Genomic DNA, 22,015 nt, shown 5'->3' with positions numbered 1-22,015 from the left:
TGGAAGTGGTACAATCTAATTGTGTTTTAGACAGCGAGACAGAAACCCAGGAAGTCCCTTGACTGAATTACTGATATGTGAGATATTGATCAAGTCATTTGATGTAACTGGGTCTTGATACTATAAACTAGAAAAATCTTGAATGAAAAACAGGGAACGGTCTTCGTTTAAATTTACTTATCCAGACAAAATATACTTAACAGATACTCTAATCTGTAACTAGCATTAAATTGTTCACCACAAAACCTTCGTTAGGGAGGAAAAAGTTGGTCAGAATGTTTGGTAGTAAAATATGCTTCTATAACAACATTATCTTCCCCACACCTCACCCCAGTGAAGCAAAGTTCTTTTCTTGGTTTTTGTTTGAACCTAATCTGACAAGTTTCATTTACTGTATTTGTGTTTTGGTATTGCTGTCTTTGTAGCCTTGAGGCTGATGTTTGCTAACTTGTGGTCTTTCATGTGAAGATTTAATTTTTTTAAAACTTACGCTTATTTTAGTAACTACAGAATCTTGAGTTTTGTTCTTACTCTTTAGTAAAGAAATCCACACTAACCAGCTAAATTTAGTTTGTAAGAACTACTTGGTTACTGTTATGAAGTAACTTTGAATTCTTATTTTAGAAGTTGTAGAAGACATCTTCCAAGTTTCCTACCACACTATCCCATACCGGATAGATTAAGAAAATGTGTGGAGCGGAAATTGGACATACTGACTTTTCAGCCTCTACTTGCAGAGGTATGTGTGTGCACACATGTGCAAGTATAAAATCTCTCTTTGCATCTTTATGAATACCAGCCTGAACACACACAAAAATACTCCTGTGTAGCTGCTGTGTTATATATAATGGTTAAGGCTGAATGTCTGTTATGGATTCCGTGACTTCTGTAGCGGCCGATGCTGGCTCAAGGGCTGCCTGCAGCAGCAGTTTGGGTGTGTGGGAGGGGGCTCAGGGCTATGGGCAGGGGTTGGGGAGTGGGGCAGCACTTAACCTTGGGGTGGGGGGTGCCCCGGCTCCCACTGGCGTGTCCCTGCAGCTCCTAGCCAGAAGGGCCAGGGGGCTCCGCAGCTCCCGCCCCCACAGCTTCCATTGATTGCAGTTTCCAGTCTGTGGAGCTATGGAGCTGGCATTGGTGGTGGGAGCAGCACGCGGAGAGCCCCTCATTGTCCCTCCTCCTAGGAGCTGCAGGGACACGCAGAGCCGGGTAGGGAGCCTGCCAGCCCCGCCAATCCTCCCCCTACAGTACCAGCAGGGGTCCTAGGCTGCTGTCCGCCCTCCTTCTTGCTCCCCAGCACCAGCGTGGGTTCTGGGCCATGCGTCGCCCCCTCCGACCCCTCTGGAACCCTCCCTATCACCAGCAGGGGTCCTGGGTCACATGCCCCTGCCTGACAACCCCCTCCCCTCAGCACCTGTGTTGCCCTTGCACTGCCTCCCCAGAGCATCCATGGCCCCCTGCCCAAGTTTTAGTTAAGGGAATATAGTAAAAGTCATGGACAGGCCACAGGTTGTGAATTTTTGTTTACTGTCCGTGACCTGTCCATGACTTTTACTAAAAATACCTGTGACTAAAATGTAGCCTTAATTAGGGACATCATGTAGGTCTAAAAAATCTAGTTACAAAATAAGAGTCTGATCCTGGTAGATGCTCTCTTGACTTTAGTGGGAGTCAGCATATTGCAGGCCCTGAACCAGAGGAGAAATTAGAAGGCCTAGGCAAGTGAGAGTTTTTGAAAATGGATGGGCAGTATATTAGAGTGCCGCATGGAAAAGGCCATCTCAGATGCCAGAGCTGCAAGAGAATATGTTTCTTAAAGGAACAGTGTATGATTGTGGGAAGGAACAGAGAGGAAGTAGGCACAGGATTAGCAGGAATAGGTCAGAGGAGAAGGACAGGGTTTGTGAAGTAGACTGGAGCAACTCTAGAGAGTTTATTACTATACTGCTTTCTGGATAATGCAGTGTTTCACAACTCTTCAGTGTCCCCGCTCTTCCCCAAAATTCCCTGTGTCAGGGCCTGAGTCTGAATGATTGGAGAGAGAGTTCACAGAAGATTTGAGAGGTTGTTGTTGTTTTTTTTGCAGTGGGGTGGGGGAATCCTCTCTCTGGTTTCTGGGTTATTTTAAAGGACTGCTTTTCAAACAGCATAACGTAAACCAGCGAAATCTCTGGTCACATTCCCTTCTTGATTGATCATTTTTATATGATCCAAATAAAAAATATAAAACCAAACAGCCATAAACATGGCAGCTCTTCGTCTACAGAGCTTACAGTTCTGGCTTCTGGTCAGCATGTCTGTAACGTGCTTGGATGCTCTGCAAGAACGAGGCCCACACACACTGAGTTATTTGGCTTTAATGAAGGTAAAGTGACACATTCGCAACGGGGACCCTGGGCGTTGCTGTCACTTTGGCGGGGAACCCAGCACTGAAGCTCAGCTCGGCCTGGGTCGGAGTCCAAAGGCGGGACCGGGAACGTACAGCTATATAGACACAATACAAAAGCAACTTATACATATGCAAAAAGGGACTTCCCACAGGCTATGTCCGCCCCTTGGCCAAAGGCCAGGGACTGTCCACGGGCGGTGTACGCCCTTTGGCCTAAGGCCATACAAGCTAGTTTCAACCAGTTAAAAGCAAATTATAACTGGCATGCCGTGTCCTACAATGACCGGCCACTTAGCAAGCAGGGGCTTTCCACAAGGCCGCCGAGAAAGCGGAAATACCGTAGCTAGACCGTGACACAGTCTTCCGCAGTCCCCTACAATGTCATTGTGTCTCTTTCAGAATCACCTAGCTACCTTTTTACTGTCTAAGAGTAACTGCTTCAGCTCAGAGAGGGACTCACCTAGGACTCTGAAATCCCGATTGTGACTTAACCAAAAAACCTGTGGTCTGGTTTAACAAGTGGCCTCTGAAAAGTACAACTGAGGCATTGCAATAAGACAGGAGGGCCATGAGACTGCTTCCAAGAAACTCCAAATGACCTGTATGTTCTGAGGCATTCCAGTCTTTCACAAACCAAGAATGATCTCTGTATGCTAGCCTTGTGATAAACCAGGGGTTCTCAAACCCCTTCTGACTGCCCGCTTCTGACAACAAAAATTACTGCATGACCCCGGGAGTGGGCACCAAACCCCTGAGCCCCACTGCCCTGGGTGGGGGCCTGTAATCTGATCTTCGTTGCCCAGGGCTGAAGCTGAAACCTGAGCCCCACCACCCAGGGATGAAGCTCTCAGGCTTTGGTTTCGGCCCCGGTGGTGGGACTTAGACTTGCTGGGGCTCAGGACTGAAGCAAAAGCCCAACGCCAGTCCTGGCAACTCCATTAAAACAGAATCATGACCCACTCTGGGGTCCTAACCCACAGTTTGAGAACCCCTGTGATAAGCTAAATCTGCTACTAAACTATGGCACAGAATGCAGTGACAGTATTTGTTAAAAATCCGCTAGTGCCGCTACTTCTGTATTCAATAGACAGTGCTCATTTCTTTATTTGTGATTTGGGAAAAAGGTGAGAATCACTGTAATCTGAATTTGAATCCTTCCTGCTCTGTCAGAAATAGTTTAGGGCACAAACAAAATTCTACCATCTCTATCCATCTTGAGCTGCTCTCTGCACATCCTCTGTTGTTAAGTCTCATAAGTGATCCCTCTTGGAGTAGGATTCTTTCAGTCAGTCCCATCTTGAATTTTCCTCCATGGCACACCTGCCTTGGCAGTATAAATGTGAGTAATGTTGGCCAGTTGAAAAATAAGTGGTCTCAAATTAGTCTCTCACACTTTTCCTCTAGGAAGCTTCAAGTAACTGGGGCCTGGTCCACACTACGCTGTTAAATCGATTTTAACAGCATTAAATCGATTTAACGCTGTACCCGTCCACACTACACTGCTCTTTATATCGATTTAAAGGGCTCTTTAGATCGGTTTCTGTACTCCTACAAAACGAGAGGAGTAATGCTAAAATCGATATTACTATATCAGATTAGGGTTAGTGTGGACGCAAATCGAAGTTGTTGGCCTCATTATTTTACAGTAGCTACCCACAGTGCACCGCTCCAGAAATCGATGCTAGCCTCGGACCATGGACGCACACCACTGAATTAATGTGCCTAGTGTGAGCACACACAATCGACTTTATAATATCTGTTTTATAAAATCTGTTTAAGCTAATTCGAATTTATCCTGTAGTGTAGACGTAGCCTAGGGTAGCCTGAATGCTTTTTGTTTTTGCTAATGTTTTTAAAAGAGCCTTTTGAACTGCATAAATCAGTAACATTTTTACCTTATCCATTTCCTGTGAACCAGTAGCTTCCCTGATACCAAGAACTACAGTTCCTTTGTCTACTTATTAGTGCCAGCACTGGATCTTGCTTTCTTCTTTTGAAAGTAAGGAATTAAATACAAATAAAACCACAATATTTTCCTTTTTATTAGCACTTTTCATTAAAATTATTTTATAACTAAGACAAAGACACCTTCTGACTCTTCCAATAGTTCATTCTCTTATTCTTTCCTAGAAGTTCAGCATGTTATTTTAGGGTGCGAGAGTGGGTCAGTTGGTATTTGGTATTAGAAAAACGCTCTCTGAGAAACTTTTGCTTACTTTAAGGTCAAATACTAAATCTTAGCCATTTTTGGAACTACTCATTTTCATTACAAAATTAGTAGTATGATCTAAATAAAATACAGCCAAAGCCAGGATACTTTTGTATTTACCCTGTACGCTGATTTTTTTAGAGACATCTCCCAGATTATAATGCAAAAAGTGTAGAAGTACTATGGCTTGGATTTATCAAAGGAACCACAGGGAATTCTTGAACTTCAATGGGATTTGGGAACCTAAGCAACTTAGACTATTCTGAAAATCCCTGTTCATGTACATGAAAATGGTAAATTAAGCCTGATGCTCTTCCCAAATCCCATTATCACTTGCTACCTTTCATTAAAGAGGTACCATGGTCTAGTGAATAAGGCACCGAACTGGGAGACTTGAGTTATGTTTCCAGCTCTGGCACTAACTTCTCTGTGATCTTGGGCAAGTCAATGTCATTCTATGCCTCTGTTCTCCATTACCTTTGTCTATTATTTTCTACTTAGGTTGTACACCTTTTGAGGCAGGGACTGTCTCTTCATATGTGTTTTGTATGGCGCCTAACACAAAGGACTCAGATTTTTGTTGTGGCATCTAGACACTATTGCAATACACATAACTTACCTTTTTTTAATTTTCAGCGACTGAATCTGTCTAACTATAAAGCAAACCTTTCTACCCTGCTCTGGCTTGAGGAGATCCATGCTGAAATGGAGATCAAAGAATTTAGCATGAGTGGAGTTATTTTGAAAAAGAATGGAAACTTCTTGGTGCTGGAAGTGCCAGGGTTGGCAGAGGGAAGACCTTCCTTAAATGCAGGTGATGGTTAACGCTTAATAAAATTGTAAAAGCTGAATAGCAAGATGAGCAATATTCTTAATCTATACAGTAGAAACTGATTCATTTTGTCTTTTCCATGTTTTCTGTTCTCTTAAAAACATTTGGAGACACAGCTGTTAACCCTGGCACCTAGATAAATGAAATATTATGCCACTATATTTTATTACAGTGCCTCAGTGTTTGATTTCTGGAGTTGTTATGCTTTGAAGAGGCAGTATATGTGTTTGTGTGCTTTCATGGCTTGTCCTGATATATTCAGGATTCTGATGTACAGTAGTAGATGATTGAGTTTTCCATAGAAAATATACTGTCTAGTGTTATACTAAACTAGAGAACATATGAGAGGCTAAATGTAAAAGCCAAGTTAAAGGAGTTAACTTTTTGAGATCAGAATTTTTGGAATTTGTTGCAATGTGCAGGATGTTATTTCCAATAAATAGTGCTGAAACTTTGTTAGTAGCGTACCACAATATGTGCCTTGTAAGTATTACTTGCACGAAAAAAACCTGTAGGTGTACCAGTTTTAAGAACATAAAACTTAATTGAGCCGAGGTGTGCACAAGTTCATCATCTTCAGTGATGTCACTTCATTGGTGAATTTGCAGGACCCGTGAAACTCATTAAATTTCACTGTATTGCCCCTCCCATCAGTGGCTAGTACTGCAGTGAAAATTTTCCAATATCTTGTAACAGTATTTTAATACTAAACATTGTATTTATTTTTTTTTTAAAACTAGGCGACAAAGTGATATTAAAAAGTCAAGACTACTCTGAGCATATAATAGAGTACATTGCTTATGTTACTGAGGTGAGTGAGTTAGCGTTTCTGCTAAGAAACACTAGTCCACAAAACTAAGGGGAAACAGAGTTAAAGGAGTAATTGTTTAGCTTTTGTGAAACTGGATTCATTTCAGTTACTCTGTCCCAAATTATTGATTCTAATTTTATTTCATACTGTGTACTTGGAAGACAGAAGCTTTTTGCTTCTTCTCAACACTACAAATGTCACCCACTAAAAGCAAACTCTGTAAAACTCTTGTGTAGAAATATGAAATTATGTGGTAGCTGTTATCCATTTTTTGTTTTTACGTAGTATGAGCAAATGTTTCAGAATATTTTTCATACATAAGGGATCTGATCCTATAGAGTGCTGAGTGCCCTCAGATCTTACATGACTAATAAACTGTCTTCTCAAACAGATTCACGATGAAGATGCTACTCTGAGACTTAACCCAGAGTTTGAACAGGTTTACAACTTTGAACCCATGGATGTAGAATTTGCATTGAATAGGTATTTTTGTAGACTTTTAAAAAGCTGTATTTCACTGTCCTTTATTATGTTAGTCTTATTTCACGACCATTTGCTTAGTTCTGAGAAGTTCACATGAAGGTGAAGGACAAACTAAATCTTAGAACCGGATAGTCCGCTGACTGACATCTTATGTACTCATTTACATCTGTGCAGAATACTATCAAATCAGAATGGGTGTAAAATGTAAATCACTCCCTTTCTTTTACATGACTACTCTAGGTGCCAGGCAACGGAAAATCGGACTCTGTAATTGAAATAACTGTATGGCATCAGAGCAGAAAAAGAATGGCTGATATTGACTTCACTATATTTTTTTTTTAGTATTCTGCCAACATCAAAAATTTCTTAGAAAGCCATTATTTTCAGTTAAAATTCATCACTTCGTCTTCCTTACTAAAACAAGTTGGCGTTTTTTTTCATTTGTTTTTTAAGGAAAAATATCTTCCTGCCCCGCTTATCTTTGAAATTCAAGGAAACTTATTTTGTCATTTAATGAGAGACACTTTTTCTCATATTTTATCAATTTTTCTGTTTTAAAGTTTTTTTAGTGAAATATGCCTGTAAAGGAAAATTGACCAACTAATCCTTCAGCTAAGTACCACATGAAAATAGGAATTGAGGGAAGAAGTATATGATGATATAGAGGTGTAATGTTTCATTTAAGTCATTGATATATAGCATTGACTCAGAGAGGAAATGAGTATTGCTGTATTCTATGGAAACTTTCTTTTTTAGTTTAATCCACACTATTGCTATTCTGTTGACAGGACTACCAGCAGGCGATGCCAGTTTGCAGTTGAACAAGGCATCTATCTGGGTGAAAAAGGTAACCTTCCAATGGCCTAGGGCATTTTTCCTCCCCTTCAGTAAACACTGATGTGAAGTTAATATACTATATTCTTCTGGTCAGATTTAAAAATGCAGTGTTTCACTGGGGCTTCTATCCATTCACCTAAATTACCCCATATCTTTGTCCAGAGAGTAGCAATCCTTTCTCACAGAGCAACCACTATGAAAACTGATTTCCCCTCTGTGGTGTCTATACATGAGAAAAGAAGTTTGACTCCAATTAGAACTAACAAATCTAATCAATTTCTAACTACTGGTGCCACTATGTTTTGCACAATATGAAAGAGTTCTCTAGGACTTCCCAGCATGGGTAAATTGGGAAAAATGCAGGAGGAATATACGGAAGATGCAGAATTCCTGCTTTCAACTTTTAACTTTTTACGTAATCCTCCTCTGTTAGAGTTGGCTAAATATTATGGCCTTTTTATTGAAAAGAGTTGCACATTTCTGATCAGCTGTACAGCCTACAGAAATGTAAACATGGAACTCAGTTTTACCTTCCTATTCCTCCCTCACCATACCTAAGGTTTTTACATCAAATTCTCATAAATTGAACGCAGCTAATTTCAAGTGCAAGGAAAGAAGCTGATGTTTCAGTTATAATTAAAAATTGACTGTAAGTATCTTAATGTATCTATATTGATAGAGCCATGTAAAATGCATTTTCAGAATTCTGTTCTTTTTGTCTTTCCCCTTCCTTAAACCCAAAGTGTTATTTCCAGATACTCTGGTTTTACAATCCCCGCAAGTTGTCAAGACTTGGAATAATATGGGACGTCGTACTGTTGCTGCTGATCATGAACAGTATACCAAGAAGAAAGATGTGGTAAATCTACTATCAATGTATTTCTTAAAATCTTTTACACTTAAATGGCAACAGTTAGCTACTGCAGACAGGGCCGGCTTTAGAAAGTGCAGGGCCCGATTTGAATACCCGGCGGGAGTCCGGATCTTTGGCGGCAGGTCCTTCACTCGCTCCGGGTCTTCCGCGGCACTGAAGGACCCGCCGCTGAAAACTTGGAGCGAGTGAAGTATGTGCCACGAAAGTGCCACCAGAGACCCGGACTGCTGCGTAGTGAGTAAAAAGTAAAAAGTTAAGTCTCTCTTCTTTAGGGCGCGGGGCCCGATTCGGGGGGAATTGGCCTAAAGCCAGCCCTAACTGCAGATATAATTTTAGAGAGGACCAGCACAATAGTGAATGCATTGTTATATCTGGTGTATTTATGATGTCTTCCTTTTGGTGGCAAAGATCTTGTTTCACAGTTCAGTGCTTTGAGTGGGTCTAACTGTGGTCCATGGTTTTTGTTTCTGAAAGGGAAACTGCTTATGAAACTCTCAGTTTGGGTGGCCAGATTTGCTTTAGACTGGTTTTCATAAGCTCCTTTTAAAAAAAAAATAATAATAATAATAATGGGCAGCAAATCATACTGACTGTAGGAGCAAACGAGAATCCTTATTGTGAGGCATAATTATGCTTCCTGATGCGATTGATCCACTCTTGATGTGACTCCTGATTAAATGCATCATAAAAAGAGGTGGATATTTCCTTTAAAATAGCTCAAAATGTACATATTGGCAGTTCTTATAGGGGAAAAAAACAAATAAACCAATGCTAACTTTTGAAAACTCCTCTAAATCTGCAGAATATCTGTGCAGTTAGCAACAGTGCTTTAAGAAGAAGGTGTCATGAGTAACTTTTTTTTTCTTTCGTTAAAGTAAAAGGGGCCAGGATGTGAGGGTATTTGTCTGGGTTTTTTCTTTCCTCTTTGTCCTTCCCCCGCCCCCTATTTTTTTTCAGTTTATATGCAGTTAAATGGGAGGAAATGCTAAACATTTCTAACCATCTTAAAAGCATTTCCAAGAGAGAATAGTTGCTGTAAGGTTACAGCCGTGCTTACCCTTGATTTTTTTGTGTGCGTGTGTCTTCTGTAGTGCTCTTTTCAGAGAAAGAAAATGCAAAATGAGGAAACAAAATGCGTGGTGCCAAAGGAGAGAAACATAGTGGCTGTGCCTCGAATGGTGACTGTTGCTACACAGACAAGTAAACTGAGTATGTTTTTAATGTTTTCTTTCCATCTTGTACTGATGTTTTGGATTTGAAAGTTGCACTGGTAAACTGGTTTGGAGGATGGAGTGTGTGTGTATATGTGTTTTTTAAACAAACAAACCAAAAAAACCACACAGATCTTGGTACATTGAGGAAGTTCCAGAGGACTGGAAAAAAGCTAATATTTAAAATGGGCCAATGGGATAATTATAAGTTGTTTGGCCTAACATCTGACCCAGGTAAAATCATGGAAAAGCTGTTATGGGACACAGTCAGTAAATAAAGAATTGTAATGTAATTAATGTCAATCAATATGGGATTTTTTAATAGAAAATAGGTCTCATCAAACAAACTTGATATCATTTTAGATGAGATTACAAGGTTAGTTGATAAAGGTAACTGTTCACGTAAGATACTTGGACTTCTCTAAGGCCTTTGACATAGTCTCTCTCACCATTCTGATTTTTTTTTTTAAATGAGCACTATACAAAATCTATGTAGCCCTTATTAAATGAATTAAAAACTGATTAACAAAAGATTGCAAATGAGAATAATTATCCATTGGGGGTATTTCTAGTGGGATCCTAGAGGGATCTGTTCTTGGCCCAATGCTAAGCTTTCTCAATGTGGAAAAAATATAAAATCATTACTGGTAAGATTTGCAGATGACACCATTTGGTGTAGTGGTAAATAGTAGGGCTGGCAAGCAATTAAAAAAATTAATTGTGTGATTAATCATGCTATTAAGCAATAATAAAATACCATTTATTTAAATACTTGTGGATGTTTTCTGCATTTTCAAATATATTGATTTCAGTTAAACAGAATACAAAGTGCACAGTACTCACTTTATATTTATTTTTATTATAAATATTTGCACTGTAAAAACATTTTTCAATTCACCTCAGTCAAGTACTGTAGTGCAATCTCTTTATCATGAAAGTTGAACTTACAAATGTAGACTTATGTACAAAAAATAACTGCATTCAAAAATAAAACCAATGGAAATATTAGAGCCTATGAGTCCACTCAGTCCTACTTCTTGTTCAGCCAATTGCTGAGACAAACGAGTTTGTTTACATTTGCAGGAGATAATGCCTGTTTCTTGTGTACAATGACACCTAAAAGTGAGAATAGATATTCACATGGCACTGTTGTAGCCGGCATCACAAGATATTTACATGCTGGATGTGCTGAAGAGTCATATATCGCTTCATATGTAAACCACCATTGCAGAGAACATGTGTCCATGCTAATGACAGGTTCTGTTTGCTAACAATCCAAAGCAGTGTGGACTGTGCATGTTCATTTTCATCATTTGAATCAGATGCTACCAGCAGAATGTTGATTTTCTTTTTTAGTGGCTTGGGTTCTGTAGTTTTCACATTGGCATGTTGCCCTTTCAAGACTTCTGAAAGCATGCTCCACACCTTGTCCCTCTCAGATTTTGAAAGGCACTTCAGATTCTTAAACCTTGGATCAAGTGCTATAGCCGTCTTTAGAAATCTCACATTAGTACCTTTTTTGCATTTGTCAAATCTGCGAAGGTGTTCTTAAAACATATGCTGGGTCATCAGCCGAGACTACTGTAACGTGAAATATAGGAAGAATGCAGGTAAAACAGAGCAGGAGACATACAATTCTCCCCCAAAGAATTCAGTCATAAATTTAATTAATGCAATATTTTTTTAACAAGCGTCAGCAACATGGGAGCATGTTTTTTGGAATAGTGGCCAAAGCAGAAAGGGGCATATGAATCTTTAGCATATCTGGCACTTAAATACCTTGCAATGCTGGCTACAAAATTGCCACTCGAACTCCTGTTCTCACTTTCAGGTGACATCATAAATAAGAAGCAGGCAGCATTATATCTTGTAAATGTAAACAAACTTGTTTGTCTCAGCAAATGGCTGAATAAGAAGTAGGTCTGAGTGGACCTGTAGGCTCTAAAGTTTTACATTGTTTTGTTCTGGAGTGCAGTTATGTAACAAAAACAGAATCTGTAAATTGCACTTTCATGATAAAGAGGTTGCACTACAGTATTTGTATGAAGTTAATTGAAAAATAGTATTTCTTTTATCATTTTACAGTGCAAATATTTGTAATCAAAATAATATAAAGTGTGCACTGTACACTTTGTATTCTGTGTTGTAATTGAAATCAATATATTTGAAAATTTAGAGAAACATTCAAGAATATTTAATTTAAATTGGTATTCTGTTTTAACAGTACAATTAAAACTGCAACTAATTGCAATTTTTTAATGACAGTTACTTTTTTTTGAGTTAATTGTGATTAATCGATAGCCCTAGTAAATAGTGATAGGGACAGATCAGTTATCCAGAATGATCCAGATGTTACCAATCATTTGGTAAGGTTGGATCATTTGAACAATATATTTTAATACAACCAAGTGCAAAATCATACATCTATCTAGAAGAAAAGACTGTAGGTCATACTTACAAGGTGGTTGACCGAATCCTGGAATGCAGTGACACTGAAAAGAACTTGAGTCATGACAGATAGTTAACTGAACATGAGGTTGCAGTGTGGTGATATAGCTCAGAGGTGAATGTGATCCTTGGATGCCTAAGTAGAGAAAAAATAAGTTAGAAGTAGGGAATATATACGTATACAGCATTACTAGAATATTATGTCCAGTTCTCATGTTCACACTTCAAAAAGGATGTTGAAAAATTTGGAAAAGGTTCAGAAAAGAGCTGCAAGAACGATTGGAGGTCTGAAATACATACCTTAGAGTGAAAGATTTAAGAACCTCAAATTAATTACTTTATCTGAGAGACAGCTAGAAGGTTACTCGATCATAGTCTACAAGTACCTATGTGAGGAAGTAATTTCTTATAGATGACTCTTTAGTGGGGAAAAAAGTATAGTGAGATACAACAATGGGAAGCTGAAGCTAGACAAATTCTCACTAGAAGTAAGGCACACATTTTAATGTTGAGGCTAATTGATCATTGGAACAGCTTACTTAAGAATATGGCAGAATCTTCATCATGTGAAGTCTTTAAATCAAGACTTGGATGTCCTTCTTGAAGATAACTTCTGTTTGACCCTTAGAACATATGTATGGGCTTGATGTAGAGTTCACTGGAGTGAGGTTCTTTGGCCTGCGTTATGTAGGAAGTAAGACTAGATTATTATGGTCCTTTCTGGCTTTAAAAATCTATGAATGGCCCCTTGCACCTTTTGAAACTGAAGGCCCTGTTTTTACTATTTTAATTGTTATTACTTGGGTTTGGGAATTTAAAGAGTTGTCACATACATTTTTAGCTCTCACTATCTTTTTAAGATTTTTATAATATAAAGTATACATCACATTAAATCAAAACCTGTTTAACTGAAATACTAATTAAAAAAACCTCTCCTTGTGTATTTGTAATGCTTATCTGTTTTGAGTATAGTCAATGGAATCATGACACCTGAACAGAGAGACTGTGAATTTTTCAATCCTGTGCTGAATGAGCATCAGAAATTAGCAGTGAAGAGGATACTTAGTGGTGAATGTCGTCCAACTCCTTATGTTCTCTTCGGACCACCGGGAACGGGAAAAACTGTGACAATGATAGAAGCTATCTTACAGGTAATAGTGAACAGCAAAACAATAATCATCTGGAATTGCCACAAATACTTATCATAATCAAAACTAAAAATAGCTTTTAAAAAAACATGCTAACACTTAGAGGGTATTTCAGTTCAACTCTCTCTTTGTGAAAATAAATCCAAGAGAAGACTTCTGTACAAGCTTGTATTCATAAACAACATATAGTCAGTTTTTAAATTCAGTATTTGTGTTTAAAGCCCTAGCGAATAGTATTTAACCAGTGCTTTAAAAGAGCATACCCTGCATTCATGGTGTGTGTGTTTCAATCTGATGATGATGAATGAATGAGAGAATTTCCAGTCTAGGCAAAGATGTTTCCTTGAGATTTGACTGAACTGCAACATGACGAATGTAGAAACATTTGTAACTGTATTCTAAATAATTCTGAATTATATTAAATATTTGAAATATGTTCTTGCTTTATTTGTGATTGATATAGTTTTTCCAAATGTTTTTAAAAGCTGCACTTCTTTTAAAATGCAGGTACATTATACTTTACCAGACAGTCGAATTTTGGTCTGTGCACCATCCAACAGTGCAACGGATTTAGTTTGCTTACGACTGCATGATAGTAACTTCCTAAAACCAGGAGTTATGGTCAGAGTTAATGCTAGCTGCAGGTGTGAAGAGGTAAATTTTGTGAATCCTTTTAAAATACTAAAAAAGGATGCATATTTTTAATCTTAAAATGTTACTCTTAGGACTTTCCTCTGTTTGTTAGACTCACTGAGGAAAATACTATTTATATTTTTAGGGTTAAAAATAATTCACTAGATAATCAATTGGGGAAAATGCATCAGTTGTGGTAAAGAGTTGCTAGAATTTGAGCCTATACTTAAACTCATTGTGTAATGCTTTTTTTCTGCAAGTAGGCCATTTATGTCAACGGGACTACTTCAAACAGTAAGATACTACTCAGTGTTAAAAAGGGTGATAGAATCTGCTCCATAATGCATTGAGTTGTATGTATGCAACTGAGATGGCATTCCTGGTGTGCAACCTGGACTGTGGGACCGCTAAGCCCTCTGTCCCACCAGCCTAGGTATCCCTGTCACCCTGTGATGCTGTTAAGCCACGAACCTCTGACAGGTTTTGCATTTACACAGACATCCACAGGCAGGGACACACCCAGCTGAGTTACATGAATGCTTTGCCAGCCACTGATGAATCAACAGTAGAGAGGCTCCTCCCTAGCTCCTTCCCAGCCTTGTTGCACCTCAGAACTGTTCCATCTTGCCCTGGTCAGAAGCCTGATCAGTGTAAGTTCATTACCCAGTCCATACTTCCTCCTCGTTGTGTAGACTGCGCTGAGATTTCCAAAAAAACCAGCACGGTTTTAGGTAAAATAGAAAAAGATAAATTTTAAATGAATATAAATAGCAAGCATAGAGATCAAACTTGGATACTTAAGAAACAAAAATAAATTTTCAGTCTGAGTTCTACACATTTAAACAGGATTTGAATCAGGCAGTCTCTCACCCTGACAAATGGTGCAAGCAGGTTACAGATCCTCAACACATAGGCTGGGACTCTTTTCAGCCTGGGACCTGCCTTCTTAGTTCAAAGTCCTTTATCCACCAGATGTTTCTTCCAGGTGTTGAGTTGCAGGGGGGAGAGAGGTCCAGTAATGATGTGACTTCCCCTCTTCTATAGTTTCTTCCAGCTTGCTACAAAGATCTATGTTTGTGATGTAGGGGTCTGCCTCTATTGGTCGAGCAGTATCCATTGTCTGTGTTCTCTCTGAGAAGTCTCCATTGTATACAGTTTCTGGGATAATGGATTCTTTCCTTGATGGGTGTTGATGAGCCGTTAACCGCTGTCTGGCTAATCCATTGTTGTACCTGAAAGGCTGTTTGTTGGTGTTCCTGTCTTCAAACATATTTCAGTAACTCATAAATAGCAAAACTTCATAACTTCACATACAGTGATATCACATACAATCCAACAGGATATTAATGATCAACAGATCGACTTTTAAAATGATACCTCAGAAGCCATACTTTGTATGAAACATCCTAATTATATGACAGTGGTGAATATGGAGGTTCAAGGGTGGCACTCTGAGGTGCAGTGTGTCCAGTGGCAGATTGTCCATGAGGCCCTTGCCCAAGGGCTCTGACCATTTTGTGCTCCCTACAGGAGCACTGGGAACTCTGGTGCTGCCGCCACCGCCTCCTCTTCTTCCCCTACTACCTCTGGCTAAGTTACTCAGGCTGCGGCTGGGGGAAGTGCCTCTCCCCCAACCCCGGACATGCCGTGGCTGGGGGAGAGATGCCCCTCCCTGATCTCAACCCAGCCCGACCCGGACCTGCCGTGACAGAGGGAGAGGCACCTTCTCTCCCCCTCCCCCGCCCCCAGCCCAGGTGCTTCTGCAAGGGGTGAAAACTAGGGGGAGTCCCCTCTCTCTCTCTCTCTCTCTGTGTGTGTGTGTGTGCTATAGCCCTGGGGCAGCCTGCACCCCAAACACCTCATCCCTGGCCCCACCCCAGAGCTTGCACCGTAAGCCGGAGCCCTCGCCTCCCCATATGCCTACCCTCTGACCCAGCCCTGAGCCCCTCATTCCCAGAACTCATCCCCAGAACCTGCACCGCTACCCCACCGCCACCTTTTGACCCAGCTCTGAACTCCCTCACACACTCCAAACCCTTTGGCCCCACCCCCACCACATGAATTTTGTTAATGTGCACCAATATGGAGGTGATGTGTCATTCTGCACCTGCGTGGGAAAAACAAGAGGGAACACTGCTCCCCAGGGTCCCTCTGCCCTGCTCCTCTTCCCCTTGAGGCCCTGGGTGCGCTGGAAGACAGAGCCTAGGGTAGGGTAAGCATATACCCCTCCGTCCCCTATCCCACACAGAGCTGGTCCAAGCCTTTCTACTGCCTCCTGAGCTGGTCCAAACCAGTAGCCCAAGTCCTCCTCTTGCCCTACACAGGGCTGGCCCAAGCCCCGTTGCCCATCACCTCTCCAAGCCCCTTTTTGGCAAAACTGTTTGGCAAGCACAAATGGGACAAATGCCTAGTTTTGCCAAACAAGTTAGGACATCTGGGGCCAAAATGGGACGTATGGTCACCCTAGGCTGGGGTCCCCAAGCTTTTCAATTCAGGCCTCCATCCCCCCAGCCACCCCCTCCCCTTGCAGGAACTGGGGGCCAGAAGTGTGGCTGGGCGGTGGTCTCTCCTCACCCACCCCCGGAGGCTGATTTGGGCCCTGCCACGCCTCCCTCATATGTTCCTCTCTGCCCCCCTAGGGGACTGTGCCCCATAGTTTGGGGACCACTGCCCTAGGCTGAGATAAGAGCCACCCAGAAAGCTGTGTGGAGCCCCGGGCCCTCCACTTCCCTGGGTGTGGGGGGTGAGAACAGCCCCTAGCCCACGTCCCTGCCCCCCAGGGTGCACCCCCCAGGGCAGGTGGAGGATCCAGGGTTCCCCACAGTGGCCCTGGTACCTTGGGCAGCTCTTATCATGGCCCAGCTTCCAGCTAGGTCAGTGGGCGGGGCCTTGGGTCAGGGGGCGGGGGGCAGATGTAAGGGACCCAAATGTTCTTTGGGCCCAGAGCCCCAATAAATCTTAATTCGCTTCCTGAGAGTGTCACAGTAACAAACACATCTATTGACTTACTTTAATAATCTCTTCGGTTGTGTTTATAACACAAGAACATCCATACCAGAACAGTCTAAATGGTCGATCTACAGTAGTGGGTATCCTGGTTTGAGGTATGACTTATATTGGATGCCTAAAATCCTGCACCTCGTCATGCCCTGAAACAGAAGCAATAACAACCCTTGTCATCTTTGTCCTAAATAGTGATGCTGCTGATGGGTTTTTTCTGTATGAATTCTTCTTTTTAATTTTACTAAGTTTATTTGGTCAAATAATATGCAGCAGAAATTTTACACTGGTCAATTATTCACTGCATTTAAAAAAAAATTGTTAGCACTGTTTGTGTGGTTTTCATTTTGTCTTAAGTTGGCTTTACGTTTTTTTTCACCCTTTAATGTTGTGTTTTGTGTTTGTGTCACAGAGCAATTGAACTTTTCTTTGGCAGTCATAATTTTATGTACATTTCCTCTTAGGGCTTGTCCTTACATGGAGGGGCAGTGTGCCCTTTGAGGGTATTATTTCTGAAGGGCACTAACATACTGAGCATTAATTGGTCCACATAGACCCTACTGGTATGCATAAAAGGTTCTCTAGTGTGCTTTAATGTAGTGCTCACTAGGGAACCTTTAGTGCATACCAGCAGGGTCTACGCAGACCATTTAATGCACCACATATTAGTGCACTTTAGAAATCACCCCCCCCCCCCCAAAGAACACATTATACCATCATATAGACAAGCCTTTATTTTTTCCCAAACTAATGAAGTCTAAATTTATTTACAAAGGGAGATATGGACTATCTTCACAGACCTTTTTGACAGTTTCTGTTTGTGCTGTGTCCTGGTTGTACGTATGTTCAAATTTGATCTTACAAAACTAAGAATAAAGAAAATAGTTTTCTTTTTTGTAGTAAAAATAAAGCCATTTATTTTGTACTCCTCCTCCTTATTTGGGCAAACTCAGGAAAAACTCACCTCAACGTGCACTGCTGGGTCCAAGAAATACTTAAAGTAAAGCTTCTAAAATATATTTTTGTGCATAAAATATTTAGTGGTTTTGAACGTCAAGCTAGCCTCTAGAACTTACACATCATGAGCTTGGTGTGTGGCAGTTTTATCAAAAATACCTGTAGTAAATAAGTGTCTTGTGTTTGCAGACAATCAGTGATACAGTAAAACTTTACTGCAAAGATGGTGAAGATATTTGGAAAGCATCACGGTTCAGGATAATAATTACCACATGTAGCAGTGCAGGAATGTTTTATCAAATCGGAGTAAGGTACTGTGGATGCATGTCATTAATAGATTTGGACATTTGGGGCTATGAAATCAATATTGGGGGGTACTCTGTACAGTAGTTTAATCTGTTTAAACAGGACAACTGTTAACAAGTAATAGTAAAACATTGCATTCCCAGCTTAAGCTTACAGCCATATTAAATTTTAGTTAGCCCTTTCAGCATAATTGAACTACAAAATTATCTCAAATGATATTATTTTCAAAATATGTAATTTAAAGATCAAAATCCCATTGAAGTGAGGAGACTGGCACAATTGTGATTCCCTGGCAGTTATGTGTATTGCCAAGGACCAACTGTAATTGAAAGCATTTTAGGAGTTAGCACTGTAGGGCATGCTGCACTTGGAAGTGAGAACTCAAGAACATGAGAACGGCCACACCGGGTCAGACCAAAGGTCCATCTAGCCCAGTATCCGGTCTTCCAACAGTGGCCAATGCCAGGTGCCCAAGAGGGAATCAACAGAACATGTAATCATCAAGTGACCCATTTCCTGTCGCTCATTCCCAGCTTCTGACAAACAGAAGCTAGGGACATCATCTCTGCCCATCCTGGCTAATAGCCATTGATGGTCCTATCTTCCATGAATTTATCCAGTTCTTTTATTAACCCTGTTATAGTCTTGGCCTTCACAACATCATCACAAGTAATGCTGACTGAGTCATTTTTCAGTTATTGTTGCTAAAGCACTTAGCTCCCTTGAAACCATGCGTGTTTCTCTGTTCGTGCTGCTGCCTGCACAACACAACACAACACAACACATGCAACCCTGGTTACCTTAAGAATTACTAGCATTGCTGTGCTGGAATACAACACAGAGAATGTTAGGTCTAAACTAATGGCATTCTTCAGCTTAGAATGGCCAGGGGTGCAAAGAGAGGGTGAGGAAAAGTGTGATTTCTGTGTCAACTTAAATCTTCTATTCTGACCAAGTTAAAGAAAAAGATAGGAAGTGTTTCTGATATATAGCTTTCAAAATATGTGACATGTCACAAATAAGGGCTAAGTTTACTAGGTTTTTGCTTTCTCCCTGGCAATATTTTAAAGCTTTCATGTGTTGAAATACCTTTCATGTTGAAGATGTGACTGCATATAGCACACAGACTTGATCCTTGTAGTTTTTTTTCAGAATTATTTGGCTAGGTCGACCACAGGGTGGCAGAATATACTAACCCTAAAACAGCTGTCTGAAGCAATTTTATTTAACTCTAGGCTTGGGCATTTCACACATGTATTTGTGGATGAAGCAGGACAGGCAAGTGAACCAGAATGCTTGATTCCACTTGGGTTGATTTCAGAAGTTAATGGACAGGTATGTATCTTAGTATATGCATTTTTTTTAAAAAGGGTTTTAGGGTTGCTTTTTTCACTTCCAGTAACAACCTCATATTTCTAACGTGGTCACTTCATGGCTAGAGAGAGGATAAGTTGCTATTTCCAGGAAATGATCATGCAGTTCTGGGAACTTGTATTAGAGCATGTTTATAGTGTATTATTATTATTATTATTATACATGTTGCCACTTAATTTGAAGTTAAGATTTAAACATATGCTCTAATTTTCAGTATTTTCTCCGCTTAAGTAATAGTTTTGAGTACTTTTCATAATAAATACTATCTTGCTAAAACATATTTGTTCTTTGAGTGCTTGCTCGTGATTCCATTCTAGGTCTGCACGTGCCCATGTGCGTGGTCGTCGGAGATTTTGCCTTAGCGGTATCCATACGGCCTACTCTGGTGCCCCCTTGAGTGCCACGCTCATGCATCGGTATTTCAGACACCGCTGGTCCTGTGCCCTCTCAGTTCTTTCTTACCACCCATAGTGGTTAGTTGGAGCGCCTTTCCGCACATGGCAAGGGTTAGCAGTTTCATCTCTTCTGACTTTAAGCTTTAGGGCCTTGTAAATAGTTTGTTATAGTAGTTAGTATTAAGTTGTTGTTAGAAGTTAGAGTCCCAGCAGGGACTTTGCCTCAGGCGAGGCATGCTCCAGTCTCCGGGCTTTAATGCCTGCGTGGACTGTAACAGGCCTATGCTTGTAAGTGACCCCCACAGCAGCTGCCTCAAGTGCCTGGGGGAATCACATGTGAAGGACAAATGTCATATTTGTAAAAATTTTCAACACAGGACTCAGAAAAAGCGGGATATTTGTTTGGGGCTCTCCTCATGGAGGCCGCCCTTTGTCCAGTTTTGAGCCGTCCCGCCAAGACTCACCTAGTACCTTGCCTTCAGTGCGCAGCGCACCCCAGGCACTGAACTTACCCCTTAAAGGATCCACCACGGCTCCTGGGAGTGGTAGGGGACCCAAACTCGTGGCAGCATTGACATCTTCCCAAGCTCCCCTGCACCGAGAGAGCAGAGGCCTCCACCATCACCGCAGGAAATGGCAAAGGCTCCCCACGAGGGCAAGCCAGCCACTAAGACCCCTCAGGGGGCAGTGGAGCACCACCAATCCCCTGAGACAAGGCAGTGCTCTCCTCTGTGCCACAGATCTCCAGAGTCGCAGCTCAGATCCTCTGGGGTTCGCCCTCGGTCTCCAGCACCACAGTCATGGTCCCCGCCATCTCAGTGTGGATTGCCTGAGGGGAGGTGCTAGTCTCCATATTGCCAGCACCATTTGTCTTCCTGCCAGTCGTCCTCTTGGCGCAGATCTCAGTCACCAGCCCTGTGGGAGCGCTCATTGTCACAATTCCGGTCCCCTCAATACAGACACTGATCCTCGCACTTCAGGAGCTGGTCTCCAGTGACAGTCAGCAGGCATGTGGGCATCGATTGGCCCACAATGGTCACCAGAAGGGGACTCCTCTGACACAGAAGGGCTGTTCAACCCCTCGCCCAGAATCCACTAGCTCGATTGGACTCCCAAGGCTCTCTCAACATCGACGGCACTACCTTGGCAGCAAGGCCAGTGGCCAGCACAGTAGCCTTATTGGAGGGCGTGGGGCAGTCATGACGATCCCCCCTTTGCACCAGTCATCTGTCACTGCCGTGGAGCAACAGTTGGCAGTACCAATGGCACTGGACTCAGTGCCAGAGTCGCATTGGAGGATGGAGTAGAGGAGGCTGCACGCACCCCTAAACCTCCCCTAGTGGTACAGTTGTCAACTTATCCCTGGACCAGGTGGTCGCTGGATACTTGAGGACCTGCCTGACGACTTTAAAGAACACCAGGCCCTGCTTTGATGGATGGCTGAGAACTTAGGCCTAGAGGTGGAAGAGATGGCTTAGCAGGCAAACACCTTATTCAACATCTTCTCAGCCTCTACCCTGGCCCATATTGCACTAGCAAGGGTCCTCAAAATTGCCATGCCTCTCTGGCAAACCCCATCTTCCATCGCTCCCACCTCCAAAAGGGCCAAAAAGAAGTACTTTGTCTTGGCCAGAGTATCTTTATACCCATACCCACCCACTTCTGTGCTTGCTGGTTGTCTGTGCAGCCAACAAAAAAGACAGATAAGGGAACACCAGTTCTACTCCCAAAAATAGAGGCCTAAAGACTGGACCTTTTGAGGAGAAAAACTTATTCCACTGCAAGCCTTCAGTTCCAGGTGGCAAACCATTAGGTCCTCTTGGGCAGATACAATTTTACTTTATGATACTCCCTCCATGAGTTCAAGGAGTCCCTCCTGCAGAGTTTGGCCTAAGAATTGGGCACCTCATAGACTCTAGGACTGGAAGGGACCTCGAGAGGTCATCGAGTCCAGTCCCCTGCCCTCACGGCAGGACCAAATACTGTCTAGACCATCCCTAATAGACATTTATCTAACCTACTCTTAAATATCTCCAGAGATGGAGATTCCACAACTTCCCTAGGCAATCTATTCCAGTGTTTAACTACCCTGACAGTTAGGAACTTTTTCC

At 41.6% G+C, this 22,015-nt stretch overlaps 1 protein-coding gene across 1 annotated transcript in view; it reads left to right on the top strand.

Annotated features, from left to right (window-relative positions):
- Window positions 1-22,015, top strand: part of MOV10L1 (Mov10 like RISC complex RNA helicase 1) — a 90,253-nt gene that overhangs the window by 28,856 nt on the left and 39,382 nt on the right. Inside the window, exons 10-20 of the mRNA XM_030549578.1 lie at window positions 625-739; window positions 5,232-5,409; window positions 6,168-6,238; window positions 6,630-6,721; window positions 7,510-7,568; window positions 8,302-8,417; window positions 9,524-9,641; window positions 13,064-13,242; window positions 13,747-13,893; window positions 18,019-18,140; window positions 19,371-19,470. Coding sequence (XP_030405438.1) covers window positions 625-739; window positions 5,232-5,409; window positions 6,168-6,238; window positions 6,630-6,721; window positions 7,510-7,568; window positions 8,302-8,417; window positions 9,524-9,641; window positions 13,064-13,242; window positions 13,747-13,893; window positions 18,019-18,140; window positions 19,371-19,470 — 1,297 coding nt within the window. The remainder of the gene's footprint in view (window positions 1-624; window positions 740-5,231; window positions 5,410-6,167; window positions 6,239-6,629; window positions 6,722-7,509; window positions 7,569-8,301; window positions 8,418-9,523; window positions 9,642-13,063; window positions 13,243-13,746; window positions 13,894-18,018; window positions 18,141-19,370; window positions 19,471-22,015) is intronic.

This window comes from Gopherus evgoodei, chromosome 1, assembly GCF_007399415.2.
Source record: "Gopherus evgoodei ecotype Sinaloan lineage chromosome 1, rGopEvg1_v1.p, whole genome shotgun sequence".
Classification (NCBI taxonomy): domain Eukaryota; kingdom Metazoa; phylum Chordata; order Testudines; family Testudinidae; genus Gopherus; species Gopherus evgoodei.
This window is presented reverse-complemented; position numbering and strand designations above follow the sequence as displayed.